Genomic DNA, 19,696 nt, shown 5'->3' with positions numbered 1-19,696 from the left:
TTTCCCTACCTGCTCTTTCCCATGCATAATCTTATAAACCTCGAACATGTCACCCCTCAGCCGTCGTTTCTCCAAGCTAAAGAGCCCCAACCAACCCCTTTATCATTCTAGTTGTCTTTTTCTGCACTTTTTCCAATGCTGTAATATTCTTTTTGAGGTGTGGTGACCAGAACTGTACACAGTACTCCAAATGAGGTCGCACCATTGATTTATACAGGGGCATTATGATACTGGTTGATTTGTTTTCAACTCCCTTTTTAATAATCCCCAGCGTAGCGTTGGCCTTTTTTATTGCAGTCGCACACTGCCTGGACATTTTCATTGAGTTATCTACTACGACTCCAAGATCTCTCTCTTGGTCGGGCTCTGCCAGTTTGGACTCATCAACGTGTATTTATATTTAGGATTTTTGGCTCCAATATGCATCACTTTGCACTTGGCCGCATTGAACCCCATTTGCCACTTTGACGCCCACTCACCCATCCTTGACAGGTAAGAACATAAGAACATCAGAAGAGCCCTGCTGGATCAGACCAGTGGTCCATCCAGTCCAGCATCCTGCCTCAACAACAGGGCATAGAGGCTGAGGCCTTCCCCTGATGTTGCCTCCTGGTTCAGGGATTCAGAGGTTTGTTGCCTCTGATTGTGAAGGTTCCCCTCATCCGCCATGGCTAGCAACCTATGATGGATTTATCCTCCATGAATCTATCTAATCCCTCTTTCAAGCTATTTATTCCCGTGGCCATCACCAGATCCTCTGGCAGCGAATTCCATATTTTAATCACTCTCTGTGTAAAGGAGTATTTCCTTTTGTCCTAGGCAGACACACATTAGATCACAGCATTTCCCAGAGTTTGTTCTCAAGGGGGGGGGGGGTCTTTGTTGCATAACCCCTCTGACCTGTTCTGTTTGGAGATCTTCAGGGTTATCTGTGTTAGGTTTTGCAAGGGCTACTACTGGGTTCTGGACTTCGTTCAGCACCTTTTTCCAGCAATTAAGTCTGCAAGCAGAGAGCTCGAGCCAGGAGTTGGTGTGGAGGATGTCTGTTTACCTGCGGTGGATTGGCATGTGTGGAAATTGCTTCTGACAGTTCCTTCTGTCTGTATAGGCCTCCAGCCTGTTTTTCTCTGAAGAGTACCAAGAAAGTAGCCCCCCTGAATGGAGTGTCTTCTGGGCAGGTGCAGAGTGCAAGTGCATACCCTGAAACCTCCAAGTCAGCATCTTCTCCACAGCCTACAAGTGCCAGTGTAGCTGATGGGCAGTAGGTTCAGGATGGGAAAAGGGAATACTACTTTACACAGAGAATGATTAAAATATGGAATTCACTACCAGAGGATGTCTTGAGGGCCACAGGAATAGGGATCTTTAAAAGGGGATTAGGTAGATTCATGGAGGAGAGAAGTCTTATCAGTGGCTACTAGCCATGGTGACTGAGGTGAATCTCCGGATGCAGAGGAACTAATCCTCTGAATCCCAGAGCCAGGAGGCGACATCAGGGCAAGGCCTCGGCTTCTCTGCCCTGTGGTTGGCCCTCCAGAAGAACTGGTTGACTTCTGTGTGAAATAGGACGCTGGACTAGATGGACTGCTGGTCTGATCCAACAGGCCTCTTCTGATGTTCGAATGAAGGCCTCGGCTACTCTGCCCTGTTGTTGGCCCTCCAGAAGAACTGGTTGGCCCCTGTGTGAGACAGATGGACCTCTGGCCCTCCAGAGGAACTGGCTGGCCACTGTGTGAGACGGGATGCTGGGCTAGATGGACCCTCACTGGTCTGATCCAGCAGGGGTCTTCTGATGTTCTTATGAAGGCCTCGGCCTCTCTGCCCTGCTGTTAGCCCTCCAGAGGAACTGGCTGGCCATTGTGTGAGACGGGATGCTGGACTAGATGGACCCTCACTGGTCTGACCCAGCAGGGGTCTTCTGATATTCTTATGTTCTTAGTACTGTCTTAAATGAAAGGGCAGGTAGCTGGGGGGGTGTATTGAGTGAGTGAGAGATCCGTGCAAACGGACAAGCCTCCACCTGCAGTATTTTATTTATTTATTTAAAACATTTATCCACCATTCTTCCTTACAGAGCTCAAGGCTGCCAGCCATATGAATAAATGCGTAATATAGGTCCCATCAAAAGATAGAAAGCCAAAATTTAAAACCACAGTTTAGGACTGCTTGAATCAAATGCAGCCCTAAAGAAAACCCTCTTCGGTTGCCTCCTACAGATTGAGAGTGAGGGAGCCAGGCACGCCTCCTTGGAGAGGTTGTTGCAAAAATGTGGGGCTGCCACGGGAAAGGCCCCGTCTCATGTATACACAGGAGGAGCCTCTTTGATTGGTGGGACAGTCAGGAGGGTTTCTCCCTGTGATCCTAATTACCGGGCAGGAACATTTGAGAAAAGATGGTCCTTCAGATACTACAGTCCCAAGTGTTGGGATTCCTTTTGAGTAAGTCAGCAGAGTATTAAGAGACTGAGTCCATGGTGTGTTTTAAAATATAAGAGTTTACTATAAACCTAACATGGGGAAAAGGTACACAGGATATGAAAATAACAAAGAGCTAATATGGCTACATCCTTACAGCTAAAAGGTAAAACGGGAAGAGAAGAATGGCGTCTCCTTCTCTAGTCAGAACAAAGAACGGGAGGAGAAGCCAATATACTAAATACTTGACACCTTGGTTTCCAATCAGACTAGCAAATTAGCTCCAAAGTTCCCGGGCATTCTGTTGTCTAAACAGATTGGTTACAAACGAACATGTGACTTAACAAACATCATTAACCCTGTAAATACTGAAGTGTTTTGACTTGTAACACCCAACACCAAGCCATGTAGGGCTTTAAAGTAGAATACAACCACAAATAGACCAGCACCTATAATAACTCACTATAAAGGACCTAATACAAGTGCTGTACAAAACATTAGTTGTTATTATAGTTATTAGTTATTATCCAAGCCCCACCAGTGGACCTCCTGGCACCTGGTATTTTTGGCCACTGTGTGACTCTGACCGATTCCCCACAAGCCGCTGCTCTGTCCTCCCTTTCCGCCGATTCTACGTGACAGTTTCCCATGACTTGCTGCGTGGCCGCATTTTGCCCCGCAGCTTCAGCCGATTTCCCCCGCGTCTTTTCGGTCCTCAGAAAACAGGATCGAGAAGACGCGGGGGAAATCGGGCGGAGCTGTGGGGCAAAATGCGGCTGCGCAGCAAGTCGTGGGAAATTGACACGTACAATCGGGAGGGGGAGGAAGGGCGAGGACGGAGCAGTGGCTTGTGGGAAATCGGTCCTAGTGTTGGATTGGATGGGCCATTGGCCTGATCCAACATTGGCTTCTCTTATGTTCTTACATAGTTTTCTCCACACAAAAACCTTACAAGGGAGACACGGGCTGTGGTCACACATGCTAAATCATCCACTTTCAGTGCATTTTCCGACTGGATTCTTACTGTGTGAACTGGCAAAACCCAGTTGGAGAGTGCATTGAAAGTGGATTAAAAGTGCATTATTTAGTGTGTGTGACCACAGCCACAGTCTCAGGAAGTGGAACACCACAGCAACATAGGTTTAAGAACACTATATATACAGTCCAATGTCTTGTGCCTAGGCACACACAATTCCAAAATGAAGTCCAACAGTTTAATAATAATAATAATAATAATAATAATAATAATAATAATAATAATAATACCTTTCGATTTATTGATCGCTCAATCCGGCAGAGCTGCTGGCTCTGAGCGATTTACAGTTACACGGTTTCACACAAGGGACTAACAATTTCATAGGGGGGTAAGGGAGGACAACATATAATTCTTTAAATTGCACACATTTGCAGCCGACGGGGATTTTTGTTCAGCTGCAGGCTTCAGACGTGTTCCGGACAGCATTCATTTCGGCTTGGCTTTAAACCCCATGTTGCCTAATAAAAGGCACAGCTGTATAAATGACGTTCTGATGGGGTGTGTCGGCCTTCTTTTTCCGTTTCCCAAAAGAGCTTCGTCACAGTCACTTCCCAGACAAAGCTTTTTCTCCTAAGTCACCCTGGTTGTCCGTCTACACCAGTACCTGCACCAAGAGCTGTAAGTTTTCCAGCCCTGGTTCCTGAGGTCAGGTGACCTGGAGCCTAGAGGTTGTACCTGGGACCTTCTTCACGGAAAGCTAGAGGTCTCCAGCTGAACTGTGGGATGGCACAGGCAAAGAAGCAGGCACATTTTCAGAGCAGGCTGCTGTAGCTGAAGACACTTCCTCCCCATCTGAGTTCGATCCGTGGCGGCTCAGTCCTCCTCCTAGTCCTCACCGTGGCCATTTTCCCCTTGCAGGTGGAGGAAGCGGACGATTGGCTGAGACACGGGAACCCATGGGAGAAAGCCCGGCCAGAATACATGCTTCCCATTCACTTTTACGGGAAAGTGGAGCACACCCAAACCGGCGTGAGATGGGTCGATACGCAGGTACTGTAGCAATAGCTGTTGCATCAAACAACTTCTTCCCGATGATTTAGCATGTTAATTGAGAGTTCAGTCACTCTTCACCTGTCTGTGAACCCTGTTTGCTTAGTTACTTTAATCTTTGACAGTTAATTGAAGCAGTTACAGAAAAGTTAGGCTAATTGCTTTTTGCGAGAGAGATTAAGAGTTGAGACTGGCCGCCTTATCTTGCTCTATCAGATGTAGCTCGTATACACCTGCCGATTGGCTCATTTGCACTTGTGCTGATTATCTCATGTTTAGTAAAGAACAAATCAGTTATCTGGGTAGTAATCACATGAATATGCACCACTGTGATAAACGAATGAGATGTTTGTGGGTAGAAGTCTCAGGAGATGAGGTGAGATTTCTGGATGTTTGTGACTGGGTTTTTTGAGAATCCCTAAGAGCAGTTTGAGACCCGAGTTGCCGCATGACGGAGTGAGCTCCCGTCTCTAGTTCCAGCTCCTGCCAACCTAGCAGTTCGAAAGCAAGAAACTGCAAGTAGATAAATAGGTACCACTTTGGTGGGAAGGTAACAGCGTTCCGTGCGCCTTGGTGTTTAGTCATGCCGGCCGCATGACCACGGAAAAGTCTTCGGACAGCGCTGGCTCTTCGGCTTTGAAATGGAGATGAGCACCGCAACCCTAGAGTCGGACTCGACGGGCTTTCGAGCAAGGGAACCTTTAAGAGCCGTGGAGGCTGTGGTGGCTCAGAGGTTAAGATGCTGAGCTGCAGACCAGAAGGTCTGTAGTTCAGCAGTTCGAGACCCTAGTGCCGTAGGACAGAGTGAGCTCCTGTCTCTGTTCCCAGCTCCTGCCAACCTAGCAGTTCGAAAGCAAGAAACTGCAAGTAGATAAATAGGTACCGCTTCGGTGGGAAGGTAACAGTGTTCCGTGCGCCTTGGCGTTTAGTCATGCTGGCCCCGTGACCACGGAGAAGTCTTCAGACAGCGCTGGTTCTTTGGCTTGAAAACAGAGATGAGCACCGTCCCCTAGGGTCAGATTTGACTAGCTTTCGAGCAAGGGAAACCTTTACCTTTAAGAGCAGTGAGACAAAAAAACTGAAACCTTGCCCCTCTTTGGAAGCAGCTCCACCCACACCAGGTTGACTGGGCCTTCTGTGTCCACAGGTCGTCCTGGCCCTGCCTTACGATACCCCCATTCCTGGCTACATGAACAACACGGTCAACACAATGAGGCTGTGGTCAGCTCGGGCTCCCAACGATTTCAACCTCCGCGATTGTGAGTATTGGCGTCGGGGTTGGCCTTCCCTGGGACGGGAAAGTGGCTGGGGTGGACGGGAGGGACTTTTCTTAGTGGCCTTGCCCACCTCGAAATCCGTTGGGGAATAACGAACCAAAAAAAGAGCATCGGAAGCCCTTGAGATGACGCCACTTCTTCTGACTCGCTGGACCAAGCCGTGGCAGGTTCCGTGCCTTTGGGGGAAGGAGGGCGAGTTTTCCAAGTTGGCGCCGGCCCTCACCCAGGCTAGGCAGTGCCTTCCTAAATGCCAGATGTGTGAGGATCGTTGTACTTGGGTGTCTGCTCAAGACCTCTTTGCGTTCTTGAACACAAGCATCTAAGAATTCTCAGTTGTTTGGCCTGAGATTCTCTTGCTTCGACTGTTGACTGGTGGGGGGGAGCCCAGCAGGGTTCCACACAGTTGCCAGGGCGTGAGAGGGTTGGGCCTTTTCGGTGGTGGCTCCGCATTGGTGGAATGAGCTCCCGGAGGAGATGAGCTCCCGGAGGAGATTATGCAGTTCCGCAGGGCCTGCAAGACGGAGCTCTTCCACCAGGCTTTCAACTAGGAGCCGCCCCCCCAACCACTAACGAGCCGGCCCGTAGTACTAACATCTGGCCGCTACCACTGCTCTCTGGAAGATCATTGAGCGAAACTGTCTGGTTGTATGGTAATTTCACTACGCCATCTTATGCGTTCAGTGTATGAGCACTAGAACTTTATGAGGTTTTGTTTTATTTTATTGTATTGAATTTTAAATTGTTTTTATGTGAATGTACGGTCATTTATAGACCAATTTATGTAAGCCGCCCTGAGCCCGATTGAGGGGTAGGGAGGAGTATAAATTAAATAAACAAATAAATAATACTGGGCTTTTTTGGGAGGGGGTGTTTACTTATTTAAAACACCTTTTGGGCATCTCTCCACCCAGTCAGGGTCCATAAGATGACGAACATTAAAAACAGAGTTAAAATGATGAGATAATTGAAATAAAACATATAAACAACAGTAACTAAGGGTGGCCATGAACCGGTTCACAAACTAAAGTTCATGACGGATTTTGGGCGGTTTGTGGTTCACAAACTGAAGCTCGTGGCAGATCAACCGGCACGAAATTTCCACAAACTTTCAAGCAATCAGTGGCAGTTAATGAATGGATACGTTTCCAGACTAGTCTCCGTTCAGTCAGAATGTTTACCAAAGTTCAAAGCAACTGGGGGGGCCCCCGCAAACATAGAAGGCATGTAGAGGAGGATTAAGGGAAGGTCCCCTGTGAGTTTGATGTCTTTAGCTTGCACAGGGTCTGTTCTGTACTCTCCTGAACCTGCATCTGTCATTTCCCCAGAAAGCACTTTTCCTGTGGGCACCTTCTGGGGGGGGGGGCATAACTCGGGCCCTGTAAATCCAGTCCTCACCAAGTTTGGACAGCAGGTAGAGGAGAGTCAACTGGACATCCCCTGTGAACTTGGTGTCCCTAGCACACCAGAGGGGAGGTGTTCATCTGCATCATGAACTTCACAAAACTGGTTGGTTTGGCGCCTAAAGGTTCATGATGATTCATAGCTCACGAACCAGTCATGCCACAAACCGAAATGAACCACATTTTCCCGTTTTGTGCCCATCCCTACCAGTAACTTTTATTGGGGGTATGCGAAATGAAACAAAAAAGTTTTCACCTGCTGGCGAGACAGACACCTATAGAGGGAGCATAGACCAATCTTCCTGGGGAGCGAGTTCCAACAGTTTAGTGCCGTGACTAAGAAGGGCTTTTCTTGAGCTGCTGCCTGTCTAGCTTTAGGTGGCAGGGGCAACCAAGGCAGGGCCTCTGACAGAGCCAGTCAGAGCCAGTTTGGTGTAGTGGTTAAGTGCGGGGACTCTAATCTGGGAGAACCGGGTTTTATTCCCCACTCCTTCACTTGCACCTGCTGGATGACTTTGGACAAGTCATAGTTCTTTTAGAGCTGTTCTCTCAAGAGCAGTCCTCGAGAGGGATCTCTCAGCCCCGCCTACCTCACAGGGTGCCTGTTGTGGGGAGGGGAAGGGAAAGGAGTTTGTAAGCCACTCTGAGACTCCTTCAGGTAGTGAAGGGCGGGGTATAAATCCAATCTCTTCTTCTTCTCAAAGACTGGAGTGTTCAAGTTGGTTCATATAGGAGGTGGTCCTTAGCGAATACTGGTCCCAGGCCATACAGGGCTTTAAAAGTCAATACCAGCACCTTGAATTGAGCCTGGGAGCAATTGTCAGCCAGTGCAGATCGAGCAAGACTGGAGTGATGCGGTGCCTGTGACCCACTCAAGTCAACATTTTGGCTGCAGTACTGTGTACCAGCTGTAGTTTCTGGACAGTCTTCAAGGGCAGTCCCATGTAGAGTGCGTTGCAGTAGTCTAATCTGTTATACTGGAAGCCACCTTGAGTTCCACAAGGGAGAAAAGGGGCTAATATATAAATAAATTAATTAAATAGATATGTTTGGAGCATACACCATGGTGGCAGGATCTTTTCTTGTTGGCGCAGTGGGGCGGCTGGGCATCGGGGAAGTAGCTGTGGTCTTGCCATTCCCCCCCAACTTGAGCTTCAGCAGCTGCTGACCCCTGACTCCTGATTGCGCATCTTTTAAATTTCCCACTGCAGTTAACGTTGGAGATTACATCCAGGCGGTGTTGGACAGAAACTTGGCGGAGAACATTTCTCGCGTCCTTTACCCGAACGATAACGTAAGTGTCTGAGCACTGCGGGACGTCTTTCTTCGCCTTTGAAAAGGGGGCAGGCTTCCCAAGTACTTACCATGATTCGGCAGGGGACACAGATGTCTTCGCAGGATCATTCCCGCGGGGACAACAGACGCGCCGCTCCATGCCATCGCCAGGAAGTGACGCTGGGCGACGCTCTGGCAATGGGGCTGGAAACTCGATGGTACCATCGAGTTTCCAGCCCCATTGCCAGAGCGTCGCCCAGCGTCACTTCCTGGCGTTGGCATGGTGCGTTGCAGGGAGGAATGGTCCGGCCGGGGAGCATGTTTTCCCCACCGGATCGCGGTAAGTACTTGGGAACCCTAAATGGGGGTGAGAGAGACAGCTGAGACGTCTGCTGCCTGATGTCGGTCTTGGGGAACGAATAAAGAAGGCGTCCAAATCTCTCGGCAGGCTCTGAGCGTGCCAGGAAAGGGCTTTTCCCTCTGGACGGTTAGCAGTGAAAGGCAGTGAACCTGCTGGAAACAGCTTTTATCATCTGGGTAGCTGCGGGAGGAAATGGGGGGCTGGGCCGGGCTGCTTGCTCTCGCTCTCTGTCTTCTGATCCCTCCCTGAATCCTGTCTTGCCCGGAAGCCTTTTTAGCTTAACTCCCTAATTAATGTTCATCCGTCAACGGAATTGGAGCTTATCTACGTCCGGCCAAATTAGGCATTACGCAGGTGAGCCGTGATCACATCTCCTGGCTTTACCTTTTTTAAAAAAAGGCTTCCAAGCAGGTGCAAAGGGCAGGAGGGGATCGGATCAGGGCCAGTGTTCCCTCTAAGCTGAGTTAGTGTGAGCTACCTCACAGTTTTTTAGCCTCTAGCTCACACCTTTTTGTCTTGGCTCAGGAAGGAGGGCTCCAGAGCAAACTAATTTATGCTGTAGCCAAATCGCTCACTCACAACTTTAATGGCAGTAGCTCACAAAGTAGAGGTTTTGCTCACAAAACTCCACAGCTTAGAGGGAACACTGATGAGGGCTATATTGTGTGTGCGTGTGTGTAGGGGGGAGGGGGTTAACCCCTTCCCCCCCAGGATGCTCTCCGGATCAGAATCTCCCCCAACCTGTTCTGTTATTACTGGGGGGGGGGGAGTTGCAATAGAGCACCTGTCTTGGAAAATTATTACCCCCCAGCATTGCTAATAGAAGCTTTGCGCTGATGGTGTCAGCGGTGGATATGGGCGGGGGGGGGGGCGTAAATCCCCCCTGCATCTGTTCCCCCGGCACTGTGGACCCCTGAACCATTGGCACCTTCCCATCTGCTTGCAGGCTGTTTTGAGTCCTTGAAGAAAAATGTCTGGGATGTGACTATGCACGATACAGTTTAGTTCATATGGATAAACATCTGGAGCAGAGGTCCAACAGTGGCTATTAGCCACAAGGTCTAGATGGAACACTCTGTCTGGGGGCAGGGATGCTCTGTGTTCTTGGTGCTTGGGTGGCAACAGTGAGCGGGTTTCTGGAGTTCTGGTCCCACTGGTGGACCTCCTGATGACCCCCAGGGCCATTAGCCTGATCCAACATGGCTTCTCTTATGTTCTTGAATTGCATCTCCTGGGCCCCACCCTTGTCATTGGGGTCTCCTCCCTCCACACACACATGAGAGAGAGCCTCTCCCTTCGCTAGCTCTTGCTGTCTTCTGTCGCCATGTCTAGACTGGAAGCCCCTTGGGGCAGGGAGCTGCCCCTTACGTTCTTCCTGTGATATTTTGTTGGCCAAAGCAAGGAACATGCGTTGCTTTCTCCTGCTCCGCTAACCAGCAAGGTCCAGACTGTCCCTTACGGCCTTGCTGGTGGTCATCCTCTGGGCATGCCCTGGAAGGACAACTGTGGCTTCTTTGTGACCCTCCTCCCCAGCACCTGCTTGGTAGTTTAACTGGAGAACTGGCCCTGCTTACTACTGAATCCACCAAGTACATTCCTGTCACGGCTCCAGTAGGGTGTCACCTGACGCTGCTCTGAGAAGGCCTCTGAGAAGGCCAGAGCACCCTCCTGGACCTTTAGACCTCCCTTTTAGCTGAAATGAGCGTGAGGACCAGGCAGAGTGAACAGTGAAAATGGTTTATTTTATAGGCGGTCAAACAAACAAGGTGCAGGAATAATAACAGTAAGTGGGTGAAAAGACAGGAAATCAAATGCCCTAACGCGTCTAAATATACTGTCCCTAGCTTAGACTACTCACCCTTCCCTCAGGATGAGGGTTTCTTCCCCACAGCAGCCTTCCTCCTGGCCCTGTTTCCTGGGAAGAAGAACAGCTTCTCCTCTTGCACCAGTTCTTTTATTCCTCAGCCCTCTTCTTTCCTGTTGGCCAAAATGAGCACCAAACCTTCCCAAGGCCTTCTGGGGTTTGTAGGCTTAGCCTCCCCTACTGCTAGCCAGGCTCCCTGGGCCTACTAGGCCTCTGGTGGTACAGCCCAGATAATGACAATTCCTTTTATAGCAAAACTACTTCCATAATGGAAAGCATTATCTGGAGATTGATTTGTTTTTTGTTTTTTTTAATGGTGCTAGCTTTGGATTCTCTTCGAGTAGGAAGCTTGAATCCTGAAATAAGCTGCTGTACCAGGGATCTGGGTATTGGATTTGTGTGTCGGAGTAAATAGACATACTTCCAAATGTGCCTGTAGAATAATATAAAAACAGCGCTCTTTCCTACAGGCATAGAGTCCCAAGCAGTTGCTTCATAATCACTCAAGATGTCTGTTTTGCCCATTTTAATTATCGGAATAGATGCTGAGATTAATCAACATGGTTGACCCTGTCCAATAGATCAGAAGATTGAGATCTTAGCTTCTGTACATAGCGGACATGGGGTTGTATCCTAATTCTCTGTTCAAGGGGGCATCTTCCTCTATCTCTTGCGTAGGAGGACGGTCCCTTGGGTCATGGGAAGGCACCACCTTGAGTAGAGTGGAACATCAGGATATAGCCCTGTTTTGTATGTTCTTTTTAGGTTGGGGTAAAAGCCAGGGGAAGGCATTGGTCTCCTCTGAATCCCAGTGCGAGGAAGCAACATCAGGGGAAGGCCTCGGCCTCTCTACCCTGTTTTTGGTCCGCCAGAGGAACTGGTTAGCTATTCTGTGAGACAGGATGCTGGACTAGATGGACCACTGGTCTGATCCAGCAGGGCTCTTCTGATGTTGTTATGAAGGCCTTGGCCTCTCTGCCCTGTGGTTGGCCCTCCAGAGGAACTGGTTGGCCACTGTGTGAGACAGGATGCTGGACTAGATGGACCCTCACTGGTCTGATCCAGCAGGGCTCTTCTGATGTTCTTACGAAGGCCTTGGCCTCTCTGCCCTCTGGTTGGCCCTCTAGAGGAACTGGTTGGCCACTGTGTGAGACAGGATGCTGGACTAGATGGACCCTCACTGGTCTGATCCAACAAGCCTTGGCCTCTCTGCCCTGTTGTTGGCCATCCAGAGAAACTGGTTGGCTACTTTATGAGACAGGATGCTGGACTAGATGTACCCTCATTGGTCTGATCCAGCAGGGCTCTTCTAATGTTCTAATGAAAGCCTTGTCCTCCTCTATGTCCTGTTGTTGGCTGTCCAGAGGAACTGGCAGGCATGAGACAGGATGCTGGATTAGATGGACGGTTAGTCTGATCCAGCAGGGTTCTTCTTATGTTCTTGTTGACAGTAATAATAACTGACTGACATGAAGCTGCCTTATACTGATTCAGACCTTTGGTCCATCGACGTCAGTATTGTCAACTCAGACTGGCAGCGGCTCTCCAGGGTAATCCCTGGCATTTCCCATTATCTCCTGCCTGGTCCATTTTTAACTGTAGACCTGGAGATTGAACCCTGGGACCTTCTGCATGCAAAGCAGAGGTTGTTCCACTGAGCCACGGCCTCTCTCTGACCCCTGAATCTTACCATAAGAACAGCCCTGATGGATTAGACCAGTGTTCCATTTAGATCTGTATTGTCTACTCTGACTGGCAGTGGCTCTCCAGGGTCTCAGGCAGAGGTCTTTCCCATTATCTCCCTTCCTGGTCCATTTTAAACTGGAGATGTTGGGAATTGAGCCTGGTACCTCTTGCATGCCAAGCAGATGCTCTGCTACTGAGCCACGACCCCAGTCCTCTGAATCATATTGGCTTTGAGGGGTGTAGGATGTTGGGTTCCAAGGGATGCTAGAACCCTTCTCATTTTCTGTTTCTAAGAGAATCTGAAAACTGTCATGAATTCGGTCATCCAGGAAATGAAAAGCAAAATGTAGCCATCCTGGATTTTTGTCTTCCAGGGTTTTGTTGTGTTCGGATGCAGTGTCCTCAGTTTCCTGAGCTCAGAGACATATACTCAGTCTTTACATTTACATTTTTACATTTACATTTGCGATTTATATACCGCCCTATCCATGAGGCTCAGGGCGGTTTACAAACACACACACACAATTTATCTAAGCTAGGGTACAATGGTGAGGGGAGGGTATTTTTCCTAACTAGGCACCTAACAGCAGGATCTTTTCCTTTTTGGATTTGAAACTTGTGTTGAGAAAAAGCAGTCTTAACTTGTGAAATCAGAAGGTTGTCTTTTTAAAGGAAAGTCTTTAATTGGGGGGGCATCTTTTCTGGCCTGTGCAGTTCAGGCATTTGACTGTCTTTTGTTTAACCCCCCTATCGCAGCCAGCAGGCCTGGTGAGGAGCATATTGTGTAGATTTGTAATTTCGATGATAAGTGTGGCAGATTCATTGCGTTTCCCCCTTTGCTCACCCTTGTGCGTGTAAATGTTCCTTGTGTTTCCTGGAAAATGTTAAGCAGCTGCCTGCCTTAGCATTATCTGAGGTCTCTTTCTGACTCAAGTGGGGAACTTGTATCAGGGCTGCTGTGCTTCAGAAGCCAATCTTATCTTCTCTCCTTAACCCCGATTGTGATATGGTGGCATCCCACCGCTTCCACCATGTTATGTCTGAGGTGGTCTATCAGGGGTCCCCAACATTTTTGAGCCTTTGGAACTCTGACCCAGCATCGTGAGCACAGCAACAAAATGGCTGCCACAAGATGGCTACCACACAATATGGAGCCGGCAACAAAATGCTGCCACTGTGAAGAGCCTTGTGCTACAGTGGCAGCTGCTGTCGCCAAAGCAATGTTTTTAAAAATCTGCACAACCAATCGGAAGCCTTGCTGGGCAAAAACTCCCTCCTGGCCCCACCAACTTTCTAAAAACACTTGGCAGGCACCAGGACAGATGTCAGTGGGCACTGTGTTGGGGGCTACTGCTGTATATAGATGGGGGTGGTGATTTTGAAGCCATTTGAAGCTATTTCCTCAGTCATAACTACACAGAAAACTGGTTAGTCAGGAGGAAGAGGTCTAAACCTCTGTCTTCTCTGATATGCTAGTTGTCTGCATTCACAAAGTCATTTTATTTGGTTTGTTAAAGGGGTTATTAATGTTTAATTTGTTTAAAACTCCCCTTGCAAAAAAAGTGTGCCCAAGGCAGCATTTCACCACATCAGTCTTTTATCTGCAGCGGGACGTGGTACAGCCCTGACCCAAGTTCTACATTGGTATGAGAATTAGACCAGAGTTCCTTTTGTGGATAGAGTTGTCTATCCACATCTACGGTGTTGCTTGGGTTCTTTCGCTAGTGTAATGTCTGGAGGAACTCAAGATAGGTTGCTGTGTTAGTCTGCTGGTAGCAGTAGAAAAGAGTAAGAGTCCAGTAGCACCTTCAAGACTAACAAAATATGTGGCAGGGGATGAGCTTTCATGCATCACTGTTCACTTGGCTCCCTTGCACTCTAAGCATGGGTCAGCAGTAACTGGCTACCACTTGGTACCTTTCCACAGAAGTCATGGGCATGGATGTATGAGTGACAGTTGACCCGCACTTCATCTCCCATTAAAAAAAGGCATCTGAAGAAGTGAGCCATGACTCACGAAAGCTCCTCCTCGGCCACATTTTTTTTAGTCTGTAAGTTGCTACTGGACTCTTGCTCTTTTCTACCAGAGAAAATCAAATGGCCCTTTTGCCAGCAACACCTACCCTCCCCCTGGCCAATGAATTTGGAGTTTGTTCAGATTTCTGAATTATGGAGGGAAACTGGAACCAGATCTTGCTTTTTAAATAAATGGGTCAGCTCTTAATGGGGGGGGGGGTACTAATTATATATATATATACACATACACACACACACAATAAAAGAGCACACTGTACTTTTGGCAATAGCAAAAAAAATTTTCCTCTGTGATGGTCTTGCATAAAACACCCTGGTTTGAACATATTTTTCCAAATTCATGGTCCAACCACGTATTCTCATCCATGTGCTGAAACACAATCCCGCAAAAGCGTCCAACGAATCTCCCACATTTCAAAAATGGCCATTTGCACCCCGGAAGGGGACTGGTCTGCTATGATATACTCAAAGCTTTTGCTGAAAACTTCAGCGCCTCGAATCTTGGCGAAATCTTGTTGTCGTGGCCAGTGTTCCTTCTAAGCTGTGGAGTCTTGTGAGCAAAAATTCTAGTTTGTGAACTACTGGCATTAAAACTGTGAGCAAGCAATTTGGCTACTGCATCAATTAGTTTGCTCTGGAGCCACCCTTCCTGAGCTAAGATGAAAATGTGTGAGCCAGAGGCTAAAAAACTGTGAGCTAGCTCACAGTATAACTCAGCTTAGAGGGAACAGTGGACCTGTGGCTACATTCGGATGGCGGTTGTGTTTGATTTTTAATAGCTGTCCGTTTCAGCTCTAGTTTTCCCTTCCCCCAGTCTGAGGCTGGGTTGAAACAGGCTCAACAACGTGGTGTCCTTGACCGTATGATGTGGGTATGGTGCATTCTGGGTAGCAGAGACCTTTCCCTTTTCTGTTATGTGCCTTCAGGGACTCTGCCCATTCCAAAGATTTCAGTAACGGTTCTTTTTATGCCTAATTGTCCCTTTGAATCGCTCTCTGCTCTTGCCTTTTAACCTACAAAGTTGTTGAAAGATCCATGAACGGTTTCTGTCCTTCTACGAAATATTGTCACTTCACTTCTGTAGCCTTTTTGTATTTAATTTCAGGCGAGTAGCTATGTCGGTCTGCAGTAAAAGAGCTAGATTCGAGTCCAATAGCAGCTTAGAAGCCAGCAAGATTTGCAAAGGTATAATCTTGTAAGAGTCAAAGCTCCCTGGTATCAGACGATAGGAGCTTCTCCGCCCCCCCCGGTATCCAACGATAGGAGCTTTGACGCTCGAAAGCTTTATACCCTGAAATTCTTGCTAGTCTCTCTGGACTCGAATCTGGCTCTTTTAGTCTGCAAAATGTTTTTCAGTCTTTCTAATCGTTCCCCGTTGCAGTCTTAGGGCAACAGTTCACTTTTACTCCCATTTTACAGAAGGGGCGTTGAAGCAGAGAATAACTCGCTAGAGTCCCCCATGGGAGCATTTCCAGAGCTGTATATGTGGCGTATTAGGTCACCTGCCAGCAAGCTGCCCACCACAATAGGGATTTGAACCTGGGTCAGCCAGATCCTCTGGAGCAGGGGTGGCCAAACTTGCTGAACGTAAGAGCCACATAGAAAAAGCATCAGATGTCTGAGAGCGGCAAGACATGAACAAATATTACACACACGTTTTGAACATATTTTTCAGTTTGGTGTGAGAGCCAGTTTGGTGTCGTGGTTAAGTGCGCGGACTCTAATCTGGGAGAACTGGCTTCGATTCCCCACTCCTCCACTTGCACCTGCTGGGTGACCTTGGGCAAGCCATAGTTCTGATAAGAGCTGTTCTTGAAAAAAGAGCAGTTTCTGTCAAGAGCTCTCTCAGCCCCACCTACCTCACAAGGGTGTCTGTTGTGGGGAGGGGAAGGGAAAGTAGTGAGGGGCGGGGTATAAATCCAATCTCCTCCTCTTCCTCCTCTTCCTCCTCCTCGTCCTCTTCCTCTTCCTCCTCTTCTTCCTCTTCCTCTTCCTCCTCTTCTTCCTCCTCCTCCTCCTCCTCCTCCTCTTCCTCCTCTTCTTCTTGGAAAGTATGCAAATTTGCTTTTTATTAACATTTGTGTCAAATAAGACTGCCAGCAATAAAAACAACCCCCGCACACACACACACACCTCAAGCTTACCCAGGGAGGGGGACACTGGCTGGGGAGGGGAAGACCGATCTGGGAGGCATACCCTCCCCTTCGCCTCCCCAGCCGACCTGCCGGGAGCCGCACGATATGTGTGAAAGAGCCGCATGCGGCTCCTGAGCCGCAGTTTGGCCACCCCTGCCCTGGAGGGCTAATTCTAATTCTAATTCTGGAGGGCATAGAAGCCGAGGCCCTCATAAGAATATACGAGTCCTCCTGAATCAGGCCAGGGGTCCCTCTAGTCCAGCCTCCTGTCCCACACATTAGCCAACCGGTTCCTCTGGAGGTCCGACACAGGACTCGGGGGATGAGGCCTTCGCCCAACGTTGCCTCTTGGCTCTGGGATTCAGACGTCGACTGCCTCTGACAGAGCTCTCCTGATCTTGGCTTGCTGCTGTCCGCCGGCTGAAGGAATGGGAAATAGCCGAAAGTGAGCACAATCAGTGTGCTTCTAGAAGGTTCCTCTTTCTTTTTTTTTTTTCCCTCCTGAGGCTGGCTAGGAAGGAGGTGTTTGGCCCTGGGACAAGCAAGGCTTTTTTTGTAGAAAAAGCCCAGCAGGAACTCATTAGCATAATAAGCTATACCCAACAACAGAAAAAACCCATTAGCATATTAAGCCACACCCCTGATAGTACAGCTCATTAGCATATTATGCCACACCCCCATGTTACCAGTAGTGTGGTCATCCAGCCACACCCACCTTTTGCTTCTTATTCTGTTTACTTTGTTGTCAAAACCCAGGGGTTTTTTTGTAGTAGGAACTCCTTTGCATGTTAGGCCGCACACCCCTAATGTAGCCAATACTAATAAGTTTCTGCTGTTGGGTGTGGCCAGTTATGCTAATGACTTCCTGCTGGGCGTGGCCAACGCAGGAGCCAGCCGGAACTCCGTTCCTGTGCGTTCCTGCCCAAAAATAGCCCTGGGGACAAGGATAGAGTGATGAATGGATCCAACCATGCATGGGCTGGACTTGGGCCTCTAACTTACCTCACAGGGCTGTTGTAAGGATGACGTGGAGGAAAAGAGAACGCCGTAAGCCACCGTGAGTCTCCACTGGGGGGGAGGGTGCAGGATGTCAATCAAGTAAATGAGTAAAACGAGCCGCTCGTCTGCCACTGGAGTAGACAAAGCCCCCTCCCGTGGCCTCTGCCCCCTCTCTGTCGTGGTCTCCTTCTCAGTGTCCCCAATCTGCTGTTCTGCTTCCTCCGCTCTGCAGTTTTTCGAGGGGAAAGAGCTGCGCCTGAAGCAGGAGTATTTTGTGGTGGCCGCGACCCTGCAGGACATCATCCGGCGGTTCAAAGCCTCCAAGTTCGGGAGTACGGAGAGCGTCCGGACAGCTTTCGATTCTTTCCCAGACCAGGTAACTCCTTGTGGGGTTGGGATGTGTGGTTCTCACGCTAGGTCCACGATCCCCAGTGCGGCCCCTGGGGATACGTTTCCCGGCGCCGGCTTCTCTTTTTCAAGTCTCTTCTCTCTTTGCATTCCTTTGCCCTGGCCACATGACCTTCCCTCTTCCTCGGCCTTTTTTTTTGTTCACTTTTCCCATTCATTCTCTTTTCCGTTGCATCTCTCCATGAGACACACACGAAACTGCCTTATACTGAGTCAGAGCCTTGGTCCATCAAGGTCAGTATTGTCTACTCAGACTGGCAGCCGCTCTCCAGGGTCTCAGGTGGAAGTCTTTCCCATCACCTACTGCCTGGTCCTTACAACTGGGGTTGCCAGGGATTGAACCTGGGAACTTCTGCCTGCCATTGATATGTCCATATGATGCTGCCTTATACTGAGTCAGAGCCTTGGTCCATCAAGGTCAGTATTGTCTACTCAGACTGGCAGCCGCTCTCCTGGGTCTCAGGCGGGGGTCTTTAACATCACCTACTGCCTGGTCCTTTTAACTGGGGTTGCCAGGAATTGAACCTGGGACCTTCTGCATGCCATTTATACGTACATATGATGCTGCCTTATACTAAGTCAGAGCCTTGGTCCATCAGGGTCAGTATTGTCTGCTCATGCTGGCAGCCACTCCACAGGGTCTCAGGCGGAGGTCTTCCCCATCACCTACCACCTGGTCCTTTTAACTGGGAATGTCGGGGATTGAACCTGCGACTTTCTGTAGGCCAAGCATATGCTCTTTCACTGAGCCTCAGCCCATCCTAAACAGCCAGGGGCCAACGTGCTTGTGGAACCGCCTCTCCTGGTATGACCCCCAGAGAGCCTTATGCTGAAGTGGCCAACGCATACAGGAAGTCCCGGGCCCAAGGATTGTCCAGAAGTCCTCCAACAGAGCCGGGGTCTTACAGCATCAAAAGAGAGATCAGGGTGGGCAGCTGGGTTGGTCTGAAGCAATCGAACAAAGTTAGAGTCCAGTGGGGCACCTTTAAGACCAACCACGTTTTATTCGAGGAGTGAGCTTTTGTGTGCAGGCATACTACGTCAGACTAGGCTTGCCAGGTCCCCCCGGGGGGGCGGGTAAACCCCCGACACCAGCCAATCGGGCCCCGGGGGGAACTCCACCCCCTTCCGCACATGTCCCCAGCGTGATGAGGTCACCCAGAGGTGACCTCATCAAGCTGGCCACGTTGGGGGCGGGACGCTCTATGATTTGAGGGAAAACTCTATGGTTTTCCCTCGAATCCTAGTGTCCCCGCCCCCAACGTGCCGACACAATGACGTCACTTCTGGGTGGTGTCATCGTGGCGGCACGCACGCTTTGCACGCGCTCTCGGACTCCCGAGACGGCGCGGGACTCCCCCGAGGTAAGTTAATTTGGACTTGGCAACCCTACGTCAGACAATGAAATGGAATTCCATTTCATCGTCTGACGAAGTGTGAGTGCCCACAAAAGCTCCCCCCTCGAATCAAACTTCGTTGGTCTTAAAGGTGCCCCTGGGATTGAGCATCAAAAGGGGAACACATACAATGTCTGAAAATGCAAAACAAGAATTAAGAAAACAAAAGCACAATGGGTTTGTTTTCTTAATTCTTGTTTGCATTTTTAGACATTACACGCGCGCTCTCTTTTGATGCTGTGAGACCTGAAGAGGGCATCGGAAATGAGGTGACACCGGTTCTCGTAGTCTTGGCAGTTCTTTTGCTGTCTTCAAAGACTTCTAGGTTGTTTGTAGTTTTTTTTGGCCGTTTTCAAGACATTAATTTCAGTGATGTTCTTGAAAGAAAAGTCATTGCTTAAGTTATGGATGGAAATAGAA

The 19,696-nt window shown here is 49.0% G+C and overlaps 1 protein-coding gene across 2 annotated transcripts in view; it reads left to right on the top strand.

The window, feature by feature from the left end:
* The window catches only part of PYGL (phosphorylase, glycogen, liver), a 79,162-nt gene that overhangs the window by 23,940 nt on the left and 35,526 nt on the right, over window positions 1-19,696 (top strand). For both annotated transcript variants that reach the window (XM_015420607.1, XM_015420608.1), the window contains exons 6-9: window positions 4,309-4,440; window positions 5,588-5,699; window positions 8,329-8,411; window positions 17,704-17,847. In XM_015420607.1, coding sequence (XP_015276093.1) covers window positions 4,309-4,440; window positions 5,588-5,699; window positions 8,329-8,411; window positions 17,704-17,847 — 471 coding nt within the window. The remainder of the gene's footprint in view (window positions 1-4,308; window positions 4,441-5,587; window positions 5,700-8,328; window positions 8,412-17,703; window positions 17,848-19,696) is intronic.

This window comes from Gekko japonicus, unplaced genomic scaffold, assembly GCF_001447785.1.
Source record: "Gekko japonicus isolate JY-2015 unplaced genomic scaffold, Gekko_japonicus_V1.1 scaffold908, whole genome shotgun sequence".
Classification (NCBI taxonomy): Eukaryota; Metazoa; Chordata; class Lepidosauria; order Squamata; family Gekkonidae; genus Gekko; species Gekko japonicus.
This window is presented reverse-complemented; position numbering and strand designations above follow the sequence as displayed.